The sequence below is a fragment of the Trichosurus vulpecula genome, chromosome 4, assembly GCF_011100635.1.
Source record: "Trichosurus vulpecula isolate mTriVul1 chromosome 4, mTriVul1.pri, whole genome shotgun sequence".
Taxonomy (NCBI): domain Eukaryota; kingdom Metazoa; phylum Chordata; class Mammalia; order Diprotodontia; family Phalangeridae; genus Trichosurus; species Trichosurus vulpecula.
In genome coordinates, this window is record NC_050576.1 from 139,136,872 (window position 1) to 139,158,947 (window position 22,076).

General features: G+C 35.8%; 1 protein-coding gene across 1 annotated transcript in view; it reads right to left on the reverse strand.

The window, feature by feature from the left end:
• Positions 1–1,521: 1,521 nt before the first annotated feature.
• EXO1 (exonuclease 1) overlaps positions 1,522–22,076 on the reverse strand; it is a 28,592-nt gene continuing 8,037 nt past the window's right edge. Inside the window, exons 7-14 of the mRNA XM_036757249.1 lie at positions 20,934–21,121; positions 20,032–20,128; positions 17,094–17,319; positions 13,488–13,734; positions 10,135–10,696; positions 5,779–5,883; positions 3,148–3,341; positions 1,522–1,722 (exon numbers count right to left, since the gene is read on the reverse strand). Coding sequence (XP_036613144.1) covers positions 1,575–1,722; positions 3,148–3,341; positions 5,779–5,883; positions 10,135–10,696; positions 13,488–13,734; positions 17,094–17,319; positions 20,032–20,128; positions 20,934–21,121 — 1,767 coding nt within the window. The 3' untranslated portion in view covers positions 1,522–1,574. The remainder of the gene's footprint in view (positions 1,723–3,147; positions 3,342–5,778; positions 5,884–10,134; positions 10,697–13,487; positions 13,735–17,093; positions 17,320–20,031; positions 20,129–20,933; positions 21,122–22,076) is intronic.

Sequence of the window (22,076 nt, forward strand, 5' to 3'; positions counted from 1 at the left end):
TTAATGTGCCACCTTTTGTCTGACAACTGTTATACTACCAGAAGTACTGAACCACAACTCTTTTAACAGTCACTATAAATTAGACCACCTATAAAATAAACCAAGCATAAAGATATTGCTGATAGATGGAAGGCTCACAGAAAGCTGCCAACACAGGTTCTTTTGATCTGCTTTACTAAGGAAAGCAATGTTAAGTGGTTAACAATCTTACTTTAATCCAACATATATTATTCACGCAGCTCAGGGGGAAAAGCGAGCACCCTGAGCTTCAGAGCAAACACAAACAAATTACAAACATCAACAGACAGATCTCCTCTAATTCAAATCTTGATTCATAGTTACCAGAATTTAACAAAGTCCGAACATCCGGGTTTATAAGCTGGAGGGCTCCTAACTACAGCTGCCCAGAGTCTTCACATCAGCACTCTGCCAAGAGTGAGAGCCACCCCTCGCCCTCACAAATAGCTCTGTTCTCTCTTTTTATACACTCTTTAGCTGTCATCAAACATCATCTGAGGGACCAGAACTGAGGCTCCTACTATTGGCTTTGGTCTTAGCAAATCCCCTTAGGATCCTGAGGGCTTCATGCCCACATAGGCTTAAGCACCTAGTAGATAGGGGTTTGGGCCTGGGGCTTTGCACCTAGTAAGGCTCAATCAAAGACACTTAATCATTTTAAAACAGTAAGAAAGTCCCACCTTAATTGATATTACAGGTTCTCAGAAGTAAATGAAGTTAGTTCTAGAATTTGTAGCTCCACCAACAGTTCTATATTGTCAGCTCTTAGTGACACTTGGTGATTTCAATTCAAAAGTGTGTTCAGGACAGTGAAAACCTGGAAGATCTGGTTCAAGATTAAGGAACGAAAAAAGCTAAAAGACTTGGGTGATCAGTTGTACCAGGATTCAAATTGAAGTCTGCCAACTCAAAATACATTGCTCTTTATAATCAACCATATACAAACTTTCATCAATCTGTGATCCCTCAGATACTTTTGTCCCTCCCTTCTTCCTGGATCACCTTTCAAATCTCTAATTATGCAGGTGCTCCTGTTTCTAAGTACTTACCTATTCATTTGCTATGCATACATGACATTCACTTTGAACTGGGCACCTGAGCCTGAGAGAATTTTAATTGAGACATCAAATAGTTTAAAGTGTTGAAGAGTATTTGACAGTTATAATTACACGCTTCATTGGAATATTGCATTTAGAAAAATGGAAGTCTATTTTTAAAAATTTATCAAGGAAAGGTTTCAAATATAGCTCTGAGTAGGAATTTTCAAACCATCATCACCCCAAAAGGAAGACATACCCCCCAGAGCAGATTTTTAAAGTTTTAAGGATTTGGCTTTGAAAACTTTTATTTTTCTTTTAATTTGTTGAGTAATTAAGTTATTCTTTGAGTTAGCCTCACCCCAAAATACTAATTCAGACAAAGGGCATAATTCATACACAAAATGTACATTTTTAACCTGGAATAGGTCCATTTTATTGTGTATTAGTTTCCCTGTTCTTATAACAGGCAGCTTCAATACATTAAGGTTTCACAGCATACAAGAGCCAAACAGCAGTCTATATTGATTGGAATATTGCTCTCTGAACATGACTACATTCAGGTTTATTATATATATCCTCTTCTGTTTCTGGAGTGAGCTGGAGATTATCTTTGACTGGAGAAAGTGGCTCTGGCTTCTTACAGGAAGGAAGCTTTTCAGAATTTCTGTAAAATAAAAGAACATAATCATATGACAATGTGTATTTAGATTTTTAGAGAGGGCAATCAATGACTTAAAAGATATTGATCAGTTAGAAAAATCAAGGGACACAAATTGGGTAAAACTAATTTTCCACTCATATCCATGATCTGTACTTTATATTCCATCTGATTCACTGGAAGAATACTCCTCATTGCGAACCTACAAATTTGGTCTGCTTCTAAGAGTTTACCTTTTAATTCAGGTTTCTTGGGAAACAGCACATACGATCTGGCACAGAATGACAGGTCTAAGGGCTTTTGGTTCTCTTTCTATTGAAGAACATATTTAAATACCACCATGAATCTTGCTTCGGGCTACTTGTTCAGGCATTAGTTTTTTACCCTGTCATTCTTTGTGTGGTTTTCTCTGAGAATTATAATCACAAGGGGAAGAACACCCAGATGGTAGAGGGACTGGACTTGGAATTTCACTGGGATAGGGAACCCTGGTTGAGGAAGTACTCACAACCAATGCAGGTCAGCACCTTCTCTGTAATTTATAGTCTCAGAGAGTTGTCTAGACCTAAACTGAGAGGTTAAGTGCCCAGGCCAGTATGTGCCAGAGGCGAAACTTAAACCTAGGTCCTTTTGGTTGTGAGGTGAGCGCTGTATGTTACACTGCCTCTCAAATACATGTTAAAACACACAATTTTAGAATGAAGGTAGCATGTTATTTTCATATCAAGTCTATACATGCTCAGCATCAGAAAGATGTTCTTCTAAAATATTAGAAAAAGGCTTACATCTGCTAATCCACTGTTAGATTCCATAAAATGTGAGGTGAAGTGGAAGGTAATGATTAATGAAGTTTACATTATTTGAGTCACAGCAATAAGATATAAATATAATTTTATATTTCCATAGTACTTCCCCTTTCTAGGTATTTTCACATTTTAATGTGTCTGACTCTTTGTGACCCCATTTTTGGGGTTTTCTTGGCAAATATACTAGAATGGTTTGCCATTTCCTTCTCCAGCTTATTTTATAAATGAGGAACTGAGGAAAACAGGGTTAAGTAACTTGCCCAGGGCCACACAGCTAGTAAATATCTGAGGCCAAATCTAAACTCAGGGAAATGAGTCCTCTTGACTTGAGGCTCGGCACTATATCCACTGTGCCACCTAGCTGCACCATGAGAAAGGTAGAAGCATTAATTATTTTGTTCCCTAGTTTTCATCTGGTTTATAAACACTATAAGTGATCTGCAAAAGTCTAAAAAGAGCGAGGATAAGGAGTCAAGTTTCTGATGGTGATCTTTACCTAGATGGTAGTGTCACTATGGAAGTTTGTATCCCTTTCAGGTGCTTCTTAGAAAAAGTAAGAAAAATAAATTTCCCTAATAACAAAAGGGGACAAAATACTATCGAGGGACAGAAGATATACACTTACTTCTTAAATTCAAAATTTTTCCAGAGTTCGCTGATTTTGATCTGCAATTCTGGCTTGTTCTCAGTATCGTGATGATTTCTCTTCTGCACACTCAGGAGCTTCTTGCTCAGTCCACTGACTTTGGCTGGCACTAATGGCTTGATCTTATTTGTAGAAAGAGATCCCACTGAACTGGATTTAGAAAGCCCAAGAACCTACAGTTTTAAACGACACATAATATTAGGAATAGCTCCTTCCTAAAAATCTATAACTACCTTCAATCTATTTCATACTATACTTCACAGGCTAGCAAAGAGATAAAATATATTTCATAATCTGTGTGCAAAGCCGCCATAACTGTTTATAAATCCTATCAAGGTCAAGTTAATATTTTATATATTGTTTTGTTTTAAATAGACATTCTAATGATTCATTTTACTTGACTACAAATTTTAAAAGGCAGCATTCATTAGGTCTTTGCAAATTTCCTAACAAATTGGATTTCAAGTCATATTCTGAGATGGAGACAAAAAAAAAATAATACGGTAGGCTTCTTCAGAAAGAGTAACTTAACAAACACAAGATGTCACTGTTCTCTCAGGAAAGGAGTGCTCCGGTGTTAGGATTTTAGTATTTGCATTCATTTAATATTTTGCTTAAAAATAAATCCATTTAAGTTAAACACAACCATCACTACTATCAAACATCTAACCAAATAAACAAAACTACAATAGAACATATATAATGTTAATATGTGGTTTTGTAAATCAATGTATGATGTTGTTAGGAGAAACATAGAGGCATAAAATATGATCCTTGCCCTCAAGGAATTATGCTGAGGAAGATAGGATACATACAAACATAAAAATAAGTAGTACAGAAAAGAAATACTCAAGCTCAGAGGAAAGAATGCTTATGTCTAAAGGCTGGGCAGTCAGGGAAGAAGCTTAAGCTTACTTAAGCTAGGCTTTGAGAAAATAACAAGGCAGACAAGACACGAAGAGATCACCTTCTAGATAAGAACAGAATGAGTAAAAACCCAGAGGTGGGAATATAAAGCATACCTGAAGAGCAATAAGAAAACTAATCTGATTGAAGCAGAAAATAGTGAGAGGAAAAACAGGTAGATAGAATCGTGGAAGGTCTTTGAGAGAAATGATTATTAATAACCAATTATGGGGGAAATCCAGTCTTTTTCACCTGTCTTAGCCTTTGAAGGGCTTTGGTGAACTCTGCCAAAAATCTACCCCTCCTAGATCATCTTATATAGGTGAATTCCTGCCCACTGTGTTCTACTCAAGTTTGGGTAGGGATAAATTCTTTGATTAAATTGCCCAAGGCTGGGGGTGACTTGGAAGTAAATGATCAAAGTCACATCCCTCAGCCCCTTATTAGAATAGATACACCTTTCATTATAACACTCATTCTCTCTATTTGTTAACCAATCAGAGTCAACTGCCACCCTCAGGGGCACCCACTATCCAAGGGCATGTAAGTATTGAATGGGTTCCATGAGGAGTCTTTGCCATTCAAGAATGTCACTGACCCTTTTTATTAATAATACGTTAGCATTATTAATAAAATGATTAATTACCCAGAAATTATATCTCTTGGACTTTTTATATGTCAAATATATATCTGGGGCAGGTTGGTGTTAATTTTATCCACTGGTGGATTGATCTGGGACCCAGTTTCAGGGCACTTGGGCAAGAAGAGTATAAAAGCAGTTTTTTGGGATTTTGGTGGGGAGCTCATGACCTTTTTAAAACTCTGGCTAACAGTTTTTATATCTTTTTATCTTTCTGAATTGCATTTTAACTGCTTGGAGAAGTGCTTATACCTGAGGGTATTACAATGATTTTAATAAAAAGACTGTTTGAATCCTTGGGCTCTGGGTGATCCATTGTACCAGATATAAACTAATAGACCGGATTAGAGGGATGGGAAGGTTCTTTCAAAGAAAGGAAGAGAAGCAAACTCCAAGGTTTTGAGACTGCTGACTGGGAGAATATGATATTTGAAAAATAGGGAAGTTTTCTGGGGTGGGGGAATCTGATTTTATGGGAAGGATAATGAATTTGGTTTTAAACATGCTGAATTGTGGAGAAATTCAGTATTGAAACTCAGGAAATAGGTCAGAGCTACAGTAGATTTGAGAGTAAGTCACATGGTGTTGATAGTCTACGGCAGTAGGGTCAGACTTAAATAGAAATGGGCTAATACACAAGAATCCCTGCAGGTCATACACTGATTTACAAAACCACATATTAATATTATATATGTTCTATTGTAGTTTTGTTTATTTGGTTAAATATTTCCCAATTACATTGTAATCTGGTTCCAGCAGTACTTGGGAGTGTTGCAGGTCTAGTGTTTGATATTTCTGGTCTAAGCCATTAGTGTGGAAGCCAAGATCTCTAACTAGGAAAAGAGTATACAGAGAGCATAATGCAAGGTTACTATGACAGCTACATTTGATTATTAAAGAGCTTTTTTAAATTTTCATTAAGTGAAAACCTAGGGAACTACCTTATTAAATGATTAGCATTAACAAGCTGATATTGATTCTTATTCCTCTTTTCTTAGACTTTCAAGCCCTCATTTATTCAATGCCACAAGAATCTGGATAAGATGAATAAAAAAGCAACTTACCTTGTTCTCCAGGGTTGAGTCTTTTCTTTTTGCAAACAAAGACAAATGTAGATGCGAGCTCAGTAACCTCTGATTATCAGATGGCTTGGAACTACAGTCAGAGTCCTTAAAAAAAAATCAGTCAACAAACATTAAGCACCTACTATGTGCCAACCACTGTACTGGGAATACAAAAAGAGGCAAGACAGTCCTTACTCAAGGAGTTCAAAAACATCATATGATGTGAGTAATTTATATAACTATAAAAGTGAAAACTCTCATGTAACAATTGCATGAAATTTCTCTTTTTTTCGAGGGGGGAAGGCAGGGCAATTGGGGTTAAGTGACTTGCCCAAGGTCACACAGCTAGTAAGTGTGTCTGAGGCTGCATTTGAACTCAGGTCCTCCTGACTCCAGGGCCGGTGTTCTACTCACTGCGCCACCTAGAGGCCCCAATTGCATGAAATTTCATAAGAAAAGCTATAAAAAATAACAATAGTGGAGAAGGAATATCTGAAAGAAAGAAAAAAGACATTCTCTAGTGATTTCATTTAGGGAAATGGCAGAAGTCTTAGATGGAGAAGTAAATTGTAAATCCTAAGAGCATATTTTCTCCATAAATGTGAAAGCTCTCTTATACAATTCTGTTGTCAGTTCTATTTCAACAGGCTGCTAAAATGCCTACTCAGAACAATATTGCCTTCTGCATTTACTGCTGCTTTGTTACAACCTGGCTAATAGTTTTCATAAATAACCAAATTTGCAAAATTGTCACTAGTTTTGCCCCAAGAAACTACTTTTGCCTGTCTGTCATGTTACTGGGTAAAAAGAAAATATAAGTATTTACCTATGGCAAATATATAGAAATGTTTTCACAAAGAGTCCTAAAATAGTTCCCAAAACAAAAAAAGTTTCTGAAATGATCAGAATTCACAAAATTTCTCCTAGCTTTACAACTTGGTTCTCATGGGGCCTGGCCCCTTGTTCCTTGGGCACATGTTAATTTTCATAACATTTTGTAAAATGTTATGCACTAGAAAACAAAAATCTAAATCTAAATTCTCCAAACAGAGCAGCACAATTCACTGCCAAAGAAAACTTACCAACAAAAGTCACAGCAAGGGAAGTTATACCATTACTTGTCCCAATAATATCATGAGAGGAATTCAGAGATAAAGATAAACTAAATATTTAAAAAAGAAAGGCTGGGAATAAATTCATGCCAGTGAAATGTACCACCTTCCTTAAGCTGAAAGGATGGGAAGGTAAGCTCCTTGAAGGCAGAGTTTTTTTGCCCTTTTTTGTGCTTAGTACAGTGTAGCACATAGTAAATGCTTAACAAATGCTTGTTGATTGAATGACTATGGGAGTAGAAAGACACACACCTACCAAGATGAACCAATGAGTGATGTGAAAAGAAGGTGGGGGTGAGATGAGAAGCATATCTAGAAATGCTAATAAAACTTAAAAAAAATTAACGCTCAATCATAAAATATGGTTGATAAAAACTGCTACAAAACTCAGATCAAGTAGGATCATTACTTTGAAGATATCTATAGCCTCTGCTATTTCTTTTTTGTCCAGAATCTAAGCCATCAGAAAGTTCAAATAATTAAAATTTTCCCAATGCTATACGACGTGACGAAAGTTTTTACAATGACAGTGATTGTGGGATAAACAAACAGGCAGAAATAAAGACAGACCTAAATAAATTGGAGAAATATTAACTGGTGAGTCAATTTAAAAAAAAAAATGACAATACTACTTCAATTTTACTCAATACTATACAAACTTCCAAAAGAGTATAAAGGAAAAAAAGTAATAGTTTAATAAGAATGTATGTGTAGAGCCCATATCAGATTGCATGCCGTCTTGGGGAAGGAGGGGGAGAAAATTTAAAACTTATGGAAATGAATGCTGAAAACTGAAAATAAAAAGAAAAAAATAATAACAAAATTCATATGGAGAAACAAGAGGTCAAGAATCTCAAGGGTAATAATGAAAAAAGTGGGAAGATTTATTTCATTGAAGTACCAAGCAGTAATGATTAAAATTTTGTACTGGTGAGAGAGAGAGAATGGGGGGTAACTGAATGAGATAGATTAGAAGTAAATAAACACAGTAGCATAATGTCTGATAAACCCAAAGGATTCACAAAAACTGCTAACAAAACAGGTCAGAAATCTGGCAGAAATTAGGTTTAGACCAATGCTTCAAACCATACACCAAGATAAATTCCAAATGGATGCATGACATAGATAAAAAAGGTTGCATCCAACAACTTAGAGGGGCAAGGTAATTAATTACCTTTCAGTTGTACTGATACAGAATATATAAAGGGAGGAAAATTCATGACCAAACAAGTGATAGGATCACACAAGTTAAAATGGACAACTTTGATTACATAAAATTAAAAAGTTTTTGCATAAGCAAATCTAATGTAGTAAATATTAGAAGGGGACCCAAAAACTGGGGGAAAAAAAGTCTTTGCAGCAAGTTTCTCTAATAAATGCCTTGCATCTGAGATACATAAGGAACTGATTCAAATTTATAAGACTAATAACCATTCCTGAATGATGGTCAAAGGACATATGAAGAGACAGTTTTCAAAGAAGAAATCCAAGCTATCGACAATGATAAAAGAATGTACTAAATCATCAATGATTAGAAATATGCAATTCATACAACTTTAAGAGTCCACTTCACATTACACTGTTGGTGGAGCTGTGAACTGATCTAGTCATTCTGGAAAGCAATTTGGGACAATAGCCATTTATATAGACTGTAACACTAGTAGATATATGACCCAAGGAAATCAAAAGTAAGTTAAAAAGGAGCTAAATGTTTAAAAAAAATTAAAGTGATAGTTTTTTTCTGGTGGTAGCCCCAAATTGCAAACTAAGCTATCTTCCTATTGGGGAATAACTAAACAAATTGTGGTATGTGAACAAAATGGATTTTTACTGTACCATAGGAATGATGAAATAGATCATTTTGAAGGCAACTAGATAGATCTTTATGAACTAATGAAGGGCAAAGTGAATAGAAGTAGGAGAAAAAATTACATAATCATATAACATTACAAAGAAGAACAACACCTCAAGACTTGAAAACTGACCAATGCCATGATGAACCATGAGTCCAAAAGAATGAAGATGAAATGCACCACTCATCTCCTAACAGAGAGGAGATGAACTTAAAATACAGAAAGCATGTATTTTTGGACAAAACTAATATGAAATTTGTTTGGTAGGACTATAAAGCTATGTACTCTGGTTTGCTTTCTAAAAATCTGCTCGGTGTAGGAAACTGTGAGGTACAGATTAACAAAAACTTGTTAAATGAAAATAAAAACAATAGACAAAAAGAAAATAGACAAAAGACAAAACAGACAAAAATAGAAGATAGTCAAAAGAAAAAAGTTCAATGACAATATGGAGACAACAAATAATACTTATGTGCCATGCGAATCAATGAAATTTAGGTTGAGTATAGTTTTAACGTTAGGTTTACTTTATTGAATTTTAATTAGCTTAAGAAATGGAAGTTGACTGATGTATGGCAACTAAATTAAATAGAATATTTTATTTACAAAAAACCTCTCTTCTCAATCATCTTATATAGAAGAAAAGTATATTGTATTGGAAGAAATAAAAATGGACTAAGTCACTCCAATTTTGAAAAACAAAATGTGTAAGGCACTCTGTATATACTCTATGCTCTCTGTTTATATAATTACCAGGAATGAGACAATGATAAGCTTAATTGAAAACTGTACCCCCCCCCCCACACACACACGCTTGCGCACATGGGGTAAAGAAAAGAAAAATGACCAGAACTAGTATGTTTGTTCTTTGACGGAAGGATTACAAAAGAAGACAAATGGGTGAAAATAAATTTTAAAGTTCTGGCAGCTACAAAAGATAACATAAAATTATCAGTAACACGCCCCTGTGGAATAGCAAATGCTAACTAAATAAAATATGTTATGCATCCATCTGCACATAATAATCTTCCAACAAAAAATTCACACACAGCTTAGTATCCAATGATTTCATAATTCTGGAAACGTATAAGCAGTTAAAACAGGGAAGCACATGCTAGTCTAGGAAGAATACTTTGACGGAATTACAATTTCATCCACATGGTTACTCCATCTACCAATGGAGATCACAAACCACCCACACCATATCCTTCTCATTCTAGGATTCTTAATATCTTTCCATAGAACAGACATATATTTGTATTAAGAAATGTTCTGTCTTTCACACAAAGGAAGCCATAGGAAAACTACAAGAGAAATGAGTCTTTATAGACAACGAAATCATATTCTCTCATGGATTAATATGAAAAGAAAGGCTTTATTAAATGACATACCTCTGAATCAGAATTCTTGCTTGATAGCTGAGAGAGCCTTGAGGAATCCAAACTGTTTTGTGACAGTTCCAAGGTTTCCTGAGATTGTGAAGAACATTCCATTTCAGGAATGGGACATGTTTCACCATCTGAATCATTACTGTTTTCTTGGGACAAACTGGACATTTCATTACTATTCTTAATCAAAGGGGTTGAGGGTTCACTCCTTCTCGCAAATTGCTGCAAAACTTCACTTGGAGATGGGTTAGGAGTCCTTGAAAAATCCCGAAGATTTCCTGACCAACTGAAGCAACTTCTTAGTGTTCCTAAGGTGGGTGGTGAGACTGTCCTTGTGAACTTATTCTCAGAAGATTGAGAATCAGGATCAGATGCTTCACTTAGATCATCCACATTCCGATCCCCTGGATCCTGAGCTACATTTGTATCAGCAGGCTTCTGGCTACCTGTATCATCTGATTCATTTTGCTCAGTCTGTACATCTAGGACAGTAGTTTCACATAAAGGTTGATTGCTTCTGTTTTTTTCAGTGATGTCAGCTGCATCCACAAAATTACAGAAGAACCTAAAAGATTAGAAACATGAGATCCGGCTTATCGCAAAATTCCTTCTCAACAGATAGCAAAACTCATTGTACTTATTAGTCCTAGGAAAATAACAGCAATAGTGATTATGGGTCACATTCAAAGTTTGAACTTTAGTTCTTCTAATTTATATAGTTCTAGGAACTAAACATATTTTATGACTATTTGAGCGTTACATTTTTAGATCATAGATCTAGAGTTGAATAGAACTAAACCATTAAAAAAAAAAGAACTAAACCATTTAATCCAACCCTTCATTTTACAGATAGGGCAATTAAGGTCAGAGAGATTTAAATGAATTTGTTCACAGTTCACAGTAGTATTATCTATCAAAGTCAGAATTAGAATTCAGGTCCTTTGAATCCAGTTAGTGTTCCTTTCCCTCTGCCATGCCAATACCTCACTGCAGATGTTATTTCAGGGGAATTTAGGCTCTGGAAGGTTCTAAAAAGATGGAAAGCATCTGAGTAAATGCTAATCGTCTCATAAGAAGATCAGCCTACCCAAGTTCAGAAGCCTGGTAATGAGCTGATGAATTCTGAGCACTACATCAAATCATTAAGACTAAGCCTTCGAAGGGATTATCTCTTCTGATGGGGTGGGGGACACCCACAATCATAAAATCAAGGACTTTCTGAAGTGAAATATATTTTAGAGAAGGGAAAAAAAATAAAACTTGAGTCATTTCTCACAACTAATCATTTGAGAAGAGGGGTAGTTTGGTGAAAGGATTGTGGAACTTGGGAGTCAAAAGACCTGGGTTCAGATCCTGGTTGATATTTGATCTATGTGACCACAAGTAAATCATTTAACCTCTTTAAGCCTTTGTTTCCTCATGTGTAAAATGGGACTAATGCAAGTTTCACTGCTTACACGACTGGGTTGTTATGACGTTATTGTTGTTGGTGGTGGTGTTCTTATGTCTCGAGGCAATTTATAAATTTGTTTGGTGTATTTTGTCTACTTCCAATGAATAAAACACACATTTTATCTTATTCAATACAAAACTGTTTTTCTGCCTCCTAAGTAGAAGACAAGAATTACCACAGCACCTGGAACATAGTAAGCACTTAATAATTCTCTCTGTATCCTCCAATGTCTAGCCCAGTGCTTTGCATGTGGTTGTTCGCAGAAAGTATTTGTTGCTATCACTATATCTAGGAGTAGAAAGATATCCCAGAGGCCATCTAGTCAATCTGTGTCTGATGAAAAATATTGTCTGCAACATCCCCAACATGTGGTCAACAAGCCTGTGTTGAAGGTAGCCCACTCCATTCTTGGACAGCTCTGACTAGAGTTTCTCCTCATATGAAGCACAAATTTCTCTGGAATTTTTACACTGAAAATTCTACTTCTACGCTCAAGGGTCAAACACAAGTCTGATCCATATTCCACATGACAATGCTTTAAATATTTGAACACAGATGTCACATGCCTCCCACCTCCTCTCGTTCTTCTTAGCTTCTCCCAGATAAACATATTTAGTTCTTTTGTCCGATCCTTACATGGCACAATCTCAAGGTGCTTCACCATCCCGGATGCCCTCCTATGGATATTTTTTAGCTTGTCAATACTCTAAAATGTGGCATCTAGAACTAAATAAACATAATATTGCTCAGTAAATTCCTGTGGCTCCCAATACCTTTAGAATAAAATATAAACTCTAGCATTTAAAATTCTTTAGAATCTGCCCCCATCTGACCTCACCAATGTACTTGTACTTTACAGTCTAGCCATAGTGTCCTATTTACTGTTCTCATGTATGAGACTCTATCTTGGCTCTGTTGACATCTTTGTATTGGCCGTCCTCTATAACCTCACCTTCACTTCTCAAATTCCCCAAGCTCCTTAAAGATCCAGCTTAAGTATCATGTACTACAAAAGAACTTTCATAGTTACCTGTTCCAAGGATCCTTATTCATTCTTGTGTTTTCCCTCCGTTCATCATTTCCCACTTATCCCATACATAGCTTGTCTCTACAGAATTTCTTTTTCATATTGTTCCCTCCCCCACCATTAAAATTTGAGTCCCCCCTCACCCTTTCTTGGTCTTTCTTTGCATACCCTACACTCAGCAGGGTGCCTGGCACACAGCAAGTGCTTAATAAATGCTTGCTGCCCGACTGACAGGGCCACTACCCTACTTCAGGTGCTCATTACCTCTTCCTTCATGCGTTGCAAGGGGCTCCTAACTGTTCTTATTGCCTCAAATCTCTTCCCCTTCAAATCCATCTTTCACATACCTTCCAAAGAAATTCTTTTGAAGTGCAAGTCTGCCCATGGCATTCTCCTGCTCAATAAACCCCAGTGGCTCCCTATTACCTCTAGGATCAAATGGAGACTCCTCTGTTAGTATTTATAGTCCTTTCCAACCTATCTTTCAAGTCTTCACACTCTTGATCTAAACTGACCTCCTTGCTGGTCTTTACATACGATCCTCCCCTCCCATTTCTGTGCCTTTGTACTACTCTTTCCCATACATGGGATGCAGTGCCTTCTCCTCTCTTCTTAGAATCCCTAGTTTTCTTCAAAATTCTGCTCCAGCAGATGCTCCCAGGGGCTGGTGACACCCTCATTACCTTGTATTTATTTTGTATACACTTTAATATGCATGCTGTAAGTGATTTGGGGACAACAGTCCATTTTATCTTTGTCCTTGTATCCCTAGCTATTAGCATAGTGGCTGGTACGTAGGAGGCATTTAATTAATGCTTGTTAATGATTAACAGAGTAGAGTTGAAAAGGTAACTGATTCTGTTAATATGATTATACCTGCTTCTAGTTCCTGGAACCACAACTGCACCACTTTCTTCATTTCTCTTCCGCAAAAAGGATGCAAATTTGTTTCTCACTTTAGGCAGAGTATTCGAGGTTTCTTTACAGGAAATGGTATGTCCTGTGTCAGGGATGGATGCTTCAGAAAACTTCTGTGGCTCTTTATTTTCACAGTTCTCTTTCTTGGTTTTCTTAGTAATTGAAAATGAATACTGGGATAAAAGATCATCTTCTGATAGTTCCTCTAAATACAAACATAATTTGTGCACTTGTTTAACTTGGAGCAAAAATATCGCATTGTAAAAAAAATGTTCTTAGAATGAATTTGCTTAATTTTTTATGACCCACTTCTAGCAGCTAAGTTAAATGGATTACATAAAAAGTCCCAAGAGTTTCTGAATTTCACAAATGAGTAAATAAACATTTAATGCCTACTATATCTGCAATTACATAATGAATGACCCAAGCCAAAACTGAATACATAATTAATTCTGTACTATTTTAAAATTTTGAATGAATCCTTTAGGCACTCTGTTGGAGGCAACTTTCCACATACAAATAAATGGCTCCATGGTAATGAGAAGTCTAAATAAAGAAAACACAAACATAATAATTTACAAGCAAACGTCTGGTTAATTTAAATGGGACGGTTTTCATAACAGCAGCTTTGGATGCCATATGCTGTATTTTAAGTGTATTTCTTTGGAAAGTACACAGTATGATTACATCATGTAGTTACACCTCCAATTTCAAATCTATTCATTTGTCAATATTTATTTGTGTGTGCACTGACCTCAAGTGAACAGTGAAAAGGTAAAAGGCAGATATCAAGATAAGGCCATTGGATTCAAGGAACTTATAGACTAATGGAGGAGATGACATGTATATAAAGACCTGTTATCTCAATGAAGAAAGAGAGTAAACATCTTAAGATATACAAATAAAGTATGATGGGAAAAAGTGGTAGAGATTACTTCTAGTTGGGGTAGGGAAAAGATCAGAAAAAACTTTATAGAGGAGGTAGCATTTAGGCTGCACCATGGATTCTAGGTAGGATTTGGACAGAGTAGGGATAGCGAAGGTGGAAAAGAGAATTCTAGGCAGAGGGAACAGAGGAGGCAAAGAAAGAAATTGTTGGGATACAAACTATTACGGTTTTGCCTTTATATTTCCAGCACTTAGCATACACTAGGGGATTAATAAATGTTTGTGGAATTTAATTGAATAGTTGGAAAGGCAGATAAAGGCTAAATCATGGAAGACCTTGAAGGTCAAAGTAATACCTTAGACTTTATTCTGAAAACTCTGAAGAGTCAAACATTTTTTGAATAAAGAAGCAAAAAGGATCAGCACTGTGCTTCAGAAATAATAATTTGGCAACATGGTGTGGGATGAACTAAAAAGAAGAAGCTATATCGTGTAGTTAAAAGAGCATTAGATCTGGAGTCAGGAGGCCCGGGTTGGAATCTTGAACGAGACACCAGCCGTGTGATCTTGGGATATTGCTTAACCGTTCCGAGCTTCAGTTTCTTCGTCTGTAAAATCTGACAGTTTGACTAGATGACTGCCAAGACCCTTTCCAACACTGATACTCTATGACTTAAAAAGATCAGTTAAGGGATGCTTACAGTAGTCCAAGCTACTGGGATAAGGGGACTTTAAACCAGATCAGGGTAACGGGACTGCAAAGGAAGGAATGGATGCACCAATGTGCAGAAGAGCAGAACTGTCAGGATTTGGTGACTCAGGAAACTAGTCAAAAATGCATATATGCGGTCTGGAGCCTTTCAGAGACAGTTTGGAAAGGAAAAGCATTTAACATGTTGATAATAAGTAACTGTAATATAAAATCTGAGGAATTAGTGAAACATCTAAATAATATCCAGGACACAACTGGAAATTTAGGAAGAAAAAAAGAGGAGACATAGGAGTCAGAAAGAATAATCAGAGGTGGGGAAAGCAGGCGAGAGTTCAGCATCAAGGAAGTTAAGGGAAGAGTTTCAGAAGAAAGGAAGTATAGCCAACAGTGTAAAATACCGTTGAATTATCAAAGATGAGAACTGAGAAAATGCAATTGGATTTGGTCACTGGGTACAACTTAGTACCAGGGACAAAAACAAATTAATGACAATAACTAAATCTCAATTTTGTCCCTCACAGGGGACAGAGAGCAGTTGGCCCAATGGATAGAACACTGGACCTGGAGTCAGGAAGACCTAAGTTAAAATAGGACCTCAGACTCTATTACATGTGACCCTGGGCAAGTTACTTAACCCTCCTGCCTCAGTTTCTTCAAGTGTAAAATGGGGATAACAGCATCTAATTCTTAGGGTTGTTGTGAGGATAAAGACAAATTTGTAAAGTGCTTTGCAAACTGTAAAATGCAATATAAATGGTAGCTATCATGATTATATTCCACCCTCAAACAAGATGAAAGCTTTTTACATTTTTCTCATGGAAACAGGATATAAAAGTTTTCTCTTCTCTTTTGCCATGTGGATTCCTCTGGGGAATGAGAATGAGGTAGATTTCCTCTGGTACTAAGAGAATGCCTGGCCCCTTGAATCACTGAAAAGATGGACTAAAAATACATGAAGAACCCTACTCCCCCATTGCTTTTTCCCTTTATTTTTTACTCCTTCTACCAGTTTAACAAGCTCTGAAAGTTAGATAAAAAGTGAAGAAAGGGTATGGGCATGACACAGATCATCATTGTCATTTTTAAATATCTGAACATGGAGAGGGGTTAGACATTGTTTAATTCTGTGAAGGAAAAGCCAGGGCCAATATGTTTAAGTTACAAGCAGGCTGATTCTGGCTCAATAAAGGAAAGGACTTAGCAAAGTTAGGGCCACCTATAAATGAAAAAGGCTATTTTGAAATAGTTCTTTGATACTGGCACTGTTCAAGAAGAGACCAGATGACTCTTATGACAGGATAACTGTAGAAGATTGCTGCTTTAAGTAGAAGGCTGAATTGAGTGAATTTTAAGTTCTCTCCCAACCCTAAGATTCCGTGACTTAACAATGACTTCAGGGCACAGAAGTAAAATCTAAACAAATGTATTTGGATTATTTTGTGTTACATTCAATTAACATTTGAATAGCAGTTCTTACTCTGTGCATGTGTTTGTGCCTCTGTGAGTATTTAAATAAGGATGATCTAATCCTAAAACAGATCTCTAATCAATAAACTTTTATTAAGTGCCTGCTATCTGTCAGGCACGGTGATAAGCACTCTAGTCCTGAAGGAGATTACAATAAATGATGAAGAGTTGGGGCCAAACAATAATAAAGTTAATATATTAGCATACAGTTAAATGATGATAGAAAATATGTTCATTATTTAGATTTGTAAAGCAAAAGTAAAAGCTATCTAAGAGGATTTATTTAAGTGCTTATATGGTTAATAAGTACAAATCACTCAGGGAAAGAAAACAGGACCAGGCGGTATATGGGGCTTAAAGCGTAAAACAAAAACATCCAAAAATAATCTCAACCAACTAGAGAAAACTAACTGGTTACCAAAAAAATCAATAAGGCCTTACCCTACTATTATTACACTCTTTCTAGAAATGATGTTCTACAAAAGCAAAATACTTACCACTTCTTGGTCTTTTTATAAATATCTTCTTCTTCGGCAGATTTAGTCCCTTAGTACTAATAATTCTCTCGGTGCCTGCAGTAGTACATCTCTCCGAAGATGGAGTATCTGAAACAACATCTAATTTAGGGGTAGGGCGATGGTTCCTATTCCAAATGCTATTCACATTCACTGGCTTCTGATTAGATGTTTTGTCATTCCACCCTTGACTTCTTGGCTGGTGAGGCTAGAAAGTTAAAAAACAAAAAACACGACATCCATGTGAAGGGAAAAAACTCAACTTAATTTCCTTCTGTGATCAACATAAATTACATATAAAGTATATAAATTTGATAAATTACCCTTATAAAGAACAGCTGTTGAGGATACATCCGCCCTCTATTAATATTTTCTACTTTGGTAGTCCTACACTTTCCATTAAATATCGTGTGTTCCTAGGTCTGTTTCTCTTCAATGAAGTGTAAATGATCTTGATTGCTCATCTCTAAGAAATAAAAAACAGGCCTGCCTAAGATGGCAGTACAGAAAGAATCTTATCTTAAATGCTATTGGAAAAAGATGGCCTGAAAATATTTTTTTTAATTTGAGGAATAATTTAGATAAAATATTAAACATAACAACATTCAAACTGCTACTTAAATATTAAGTTCAGTTTGGAATAGATTTCAGAATATGACTACTCTATTCTTCTAAAAACTAACATCATAAAGCAACATATATAAGGAGAAGGAATTTTTTTTTTAAGTATCCGTGTAGGAAGAAGAGGAGGAAGTGCAGAATTCTGGATTTCTGAATACTTGTGGCTCCAATAAAACTACAATACTTGGGGACACCAGGCTACTTGATGTCCTTACAAATTTGACATTCTGAGCCTACAAAAGGGAGAAAAAGACACTTTAGAGTTCTTGGGGCAAGAGCAAACCTTAAGTAACTTTTAAACCCCCTAAATGTCAACAGCAATATAGAGTTGGAAAGGATTTTAAAGATCATCTAAACCACTCTTCTCATTTTGCAGGTGAGTCCATCTGTCAAAAGCATTTATTAAGTGCCCACTATGTGCCGGGTCCTGTGCTGAATGCTAGGAATACAAAGAAACACAAAACACAATCCCTGGTCTCAAATGAGCTTAAGAGTCTAATGGAGAGACAAGATATATATAGGGAAAAGAGAAGATAATCAACAAAGGAAAAACACTAACACTAAGGGGAATTGGGAAAAGTTTTCTGTATAAAGTGCAATTTTAGCTGGGCCTTGAAAGAAGCCAGGGAAGGCAAGAGGCAGAGATGCGAAGGTAGAGTGAGGATACAAGTCATGAATAAATTAATATATAGATCAAAATAATATAGGTAGGCAACATCTTTTGGGAGTGAAAATAAGAAGGGTGGTCAAGGGGGCAGAAGTCAGTCAACTACCATTTTTAAAGTACCTGCTATGTGCCAGGAACTGTGCTAAATACTTGTTGGTCAGAGAAGTTAGAGAAGGAAAAGCAAAATACAAAGTTACAGAAGACAAGGGAAATTTCAAAAAGGAGTAGTCAGATCAAGAGTATCAAATGTCACAAAGAAGTCAAGATGAGGATAAGACAAAAATACAAAAAACTGTGGTATAGCATAAACTCAAGTAAAAATGTGGTCTCAAAAACATCTTTATTAATGTATAATATAACCACATGGTGCCTTAAGGTTACTCTTTTCCTAAGGATAGACAATGTAACTTCTACAAAAACAAGATGTGACAAAGCAAACAGAATTGTTGGCTCCTAATCCTACAGTAAAAAACCAAATGCTTTTTTAAAAATTTTTTTTTCTCTCTTTTTTTTATTTAATATATTTAGTTTTCAGCATTGATTTTCACAAGAGTTTGAATTACAAATTTTCTCCCCATTTCTACCCTCCCTCCCACTCCAAGATGGCGTATATTCTGGTTGCCCTGTTCCCCAGTCAGCTCTCCCTTCTGTCTCCCCACTCCCCTACCATCCCCTTTTCCCTTCCTTTCTTGTAGGGCAAGATAAATTTCTATGCCCCATTGCCCGTGTATCTTATTTTCTAGTTGCATGCAAAAACTTTTTTTTTTGGTTTTTGAACATCTGTTTTTAAAACTTCGAGTTCCAAATTCTCTCCCCTCTTCCCTTCCTACCCACCCTCCCTAAAAAGTCAAGCAATTCAACATAGGCCACATGATATCATTATGTATAACCCTTCCACAATACCCATGTTGTGAAAGACTCACTATATTTTGCTCCTTCCTAACTTATCCCCCTTTATTGAATTTTCTCCCTTGACCCCATCCCCTTTCGAAAGTGTTTGTTTTTGATTACCTCCACCCCCATCTGCCCTTCCTTCTATCATCCCCCCTTTTTTATCTTCTTCCTCCTTCTTTCCTGTGGGAGTGTGTGTAGTATCTCTCCTCAGGTCAAATCTGATGAGAGCAAGATTCACTCATTCCTCCTCACCTGCCCCCTCTTCCCTTCCTACAGAACTGCTTTTTCTTGACACTTTTATGCAAGATAATTTACCCCATTCTATCTCTCCCTTTCTCCCTCTCTCAATATATTCCTCTCTCATCCCTTCATTTGATTTTATTTCTTTTAGATATCTTCCCTTCATCTTCAACTCACCCTGTGCCCACCCGCTCTCTCTCTCCACGTACATATATACATACATACACACTCACATATACATATATATACATAAACATACACACACACACACACACACACACACATATATATATATATATACATATATATATATATATATATACATGTATATTCCCTTCAGCTACCCTAATACTGAGGTCAAACCAAATGCTTTTTACTGCCACTCAAACTTAGGGCCTACTTTGGTAAATATTTTCCAAATGAAGACAATGGTATACCTCCAGAAACGTATTTGAAATGTATTCTTTTGCAAAGTACTAAATTAAAAAAAAATGTTACCGTAGCAGTATCTGGGTTGTAGTCATCAATTTGTTCCATTGTATTTATATTTGTATTACCAAGTGCAATTTGAAAGGCAGTGGTATCATCAATATATCTAAAAGTCAATCAGATTAAGGAAAAATATTGGGCCTCATTATTCACTACAGAAAATTCTATAATGCAAGAGGTGAAAATACTATCTGCATTGACTGTAACTGAAAAACCTATAAATATGACAAAAATCCCAAGCTCAGTACACACAACATTGCTTTCTTATGCCAAGTTCTTGTTCGTTTATTTACAAATGAGTGAGATGAAGGAGAATGGAAGGAAAGGATATCCTGGAGAAGGCTGTCAGGCTCTAGAGCCCTGGAGGACCGGATATATGAGTTCCTGAATGAAAAAGGATAGTCTAGGCAGGTGAAGGTGGCCTTTCCTACTGTAATCCCCACACCCTCAAATAACTCTCTTGGTCATCTTAGTTGCCATGCTACTAAAAAGCAATATTGCCTTTGATATATATTGAACTATATCAATGACCTCAGAGCTACATAATATTACTCTCAAGTTTGTCTTCATTTTTAAAAATGTTACATGTCCAATTCCAAGTAAATGCAAAAATGATTCATATGCAACTGTTGATAAGTGATTATTTATAAACCAAAAGCTTCCTCTAAAATGTTTCCCTGAAAGAGTAACTAAAACAGATAAAAAATAAAAATTAAATTAAGACCTAACTTCTCTTGTGCTACCATGGTACAATGAAAACATTACCATAAAAGTATAAAAGTAAATATGCATAATACAATAAATATTATTATAAGTAATAAATAAAATAAACATATAATAGTTACACATAAAAATATATACCATAAAAGAAGGACAAAGTAAAATTCCACCACTCAAATCACAAAGGATACTGCCCCGCATAGTGTAATGTATCTGGATCAATGTCATCTTCATAGGCATTAAGAGGAACAAGTTTCCTTTTGATGGGATCAAAAACTAGCTGATAAAGAAAAGTATTGTTGGCTCGAATAAATCCGTTGATATACTCTTCTGGTACTGTTATATTCATCTTAAGATAGTGCCCAATTTTCTTGATAACCTAATAATAGACATCAAAACATTACTTGTGAGTTATCTTAAATTAAGCAAGAAAGCAATGTCACATTCTCCAAATACCTCTGAGGTTTTAAATACTGTATTTTACTGTAATGGGGAAGGACAAGAAAATAAAAACGACACATTCCTGCATAAACAGTTATAGATGGACAAGTCCAAATGACTCTCTACTAAGGTACAAGAAAAGAATGTAAGCTGAACTAAAATGTTTTATTTCATTCCTTTCTTTCTCAATTACATAACAAGAAATTGATGAAAACTAACATCAAAATGATAACATCTACCCTCCGTTTACATTTCTTCAATAAACAAATTAACATATTAAAAAAAATTTCCATACCCAAAAGCTCTTAGGTAAAAAACAATCAACTAATCTGTTGAATCCCCAAAGATTATTTGTACTGTCTTAAATAGTAAAACTTCTTTAGTGGATAGACAGATGAATTTAGTCTTTTTAGGGAAAAATTAACAAATCAGAATTTTTATAAAGGTAAGAGGAAATAGCAAAGAAAATAAAGAATTTGTAATTAGAAAGGAATCAATTCTACCCTTGATTCTACAGTTATCTACCTTTAGTCCTTTCAGTATTGGATACCACATTTTTTGAAAACAGAAAACACTTCATCTCAAACTCAGGCATAAATTAATGTTAAAAACATTAAAGGGTTCCTGACAACTAATTTGGGATACATTATGTTGATAAAGACAATGCCTGAATCTGAAGCTTTAGAAAAATGCAGTACCATATTTTTCTAAAGGAGATAAAGTTATTCCAATGCATAAGGCCATTACCTATTGATAATTAATATATAACATTAATAAAGGAAATGATATAGGTTATCAATACACTGATCTGGACCTATGACTTCATCAGTGCAGGGAACTTTTCAGTCAAGAAACCCCCTTTTCTAATGTTCTACTAATTGCTTAATAATAGG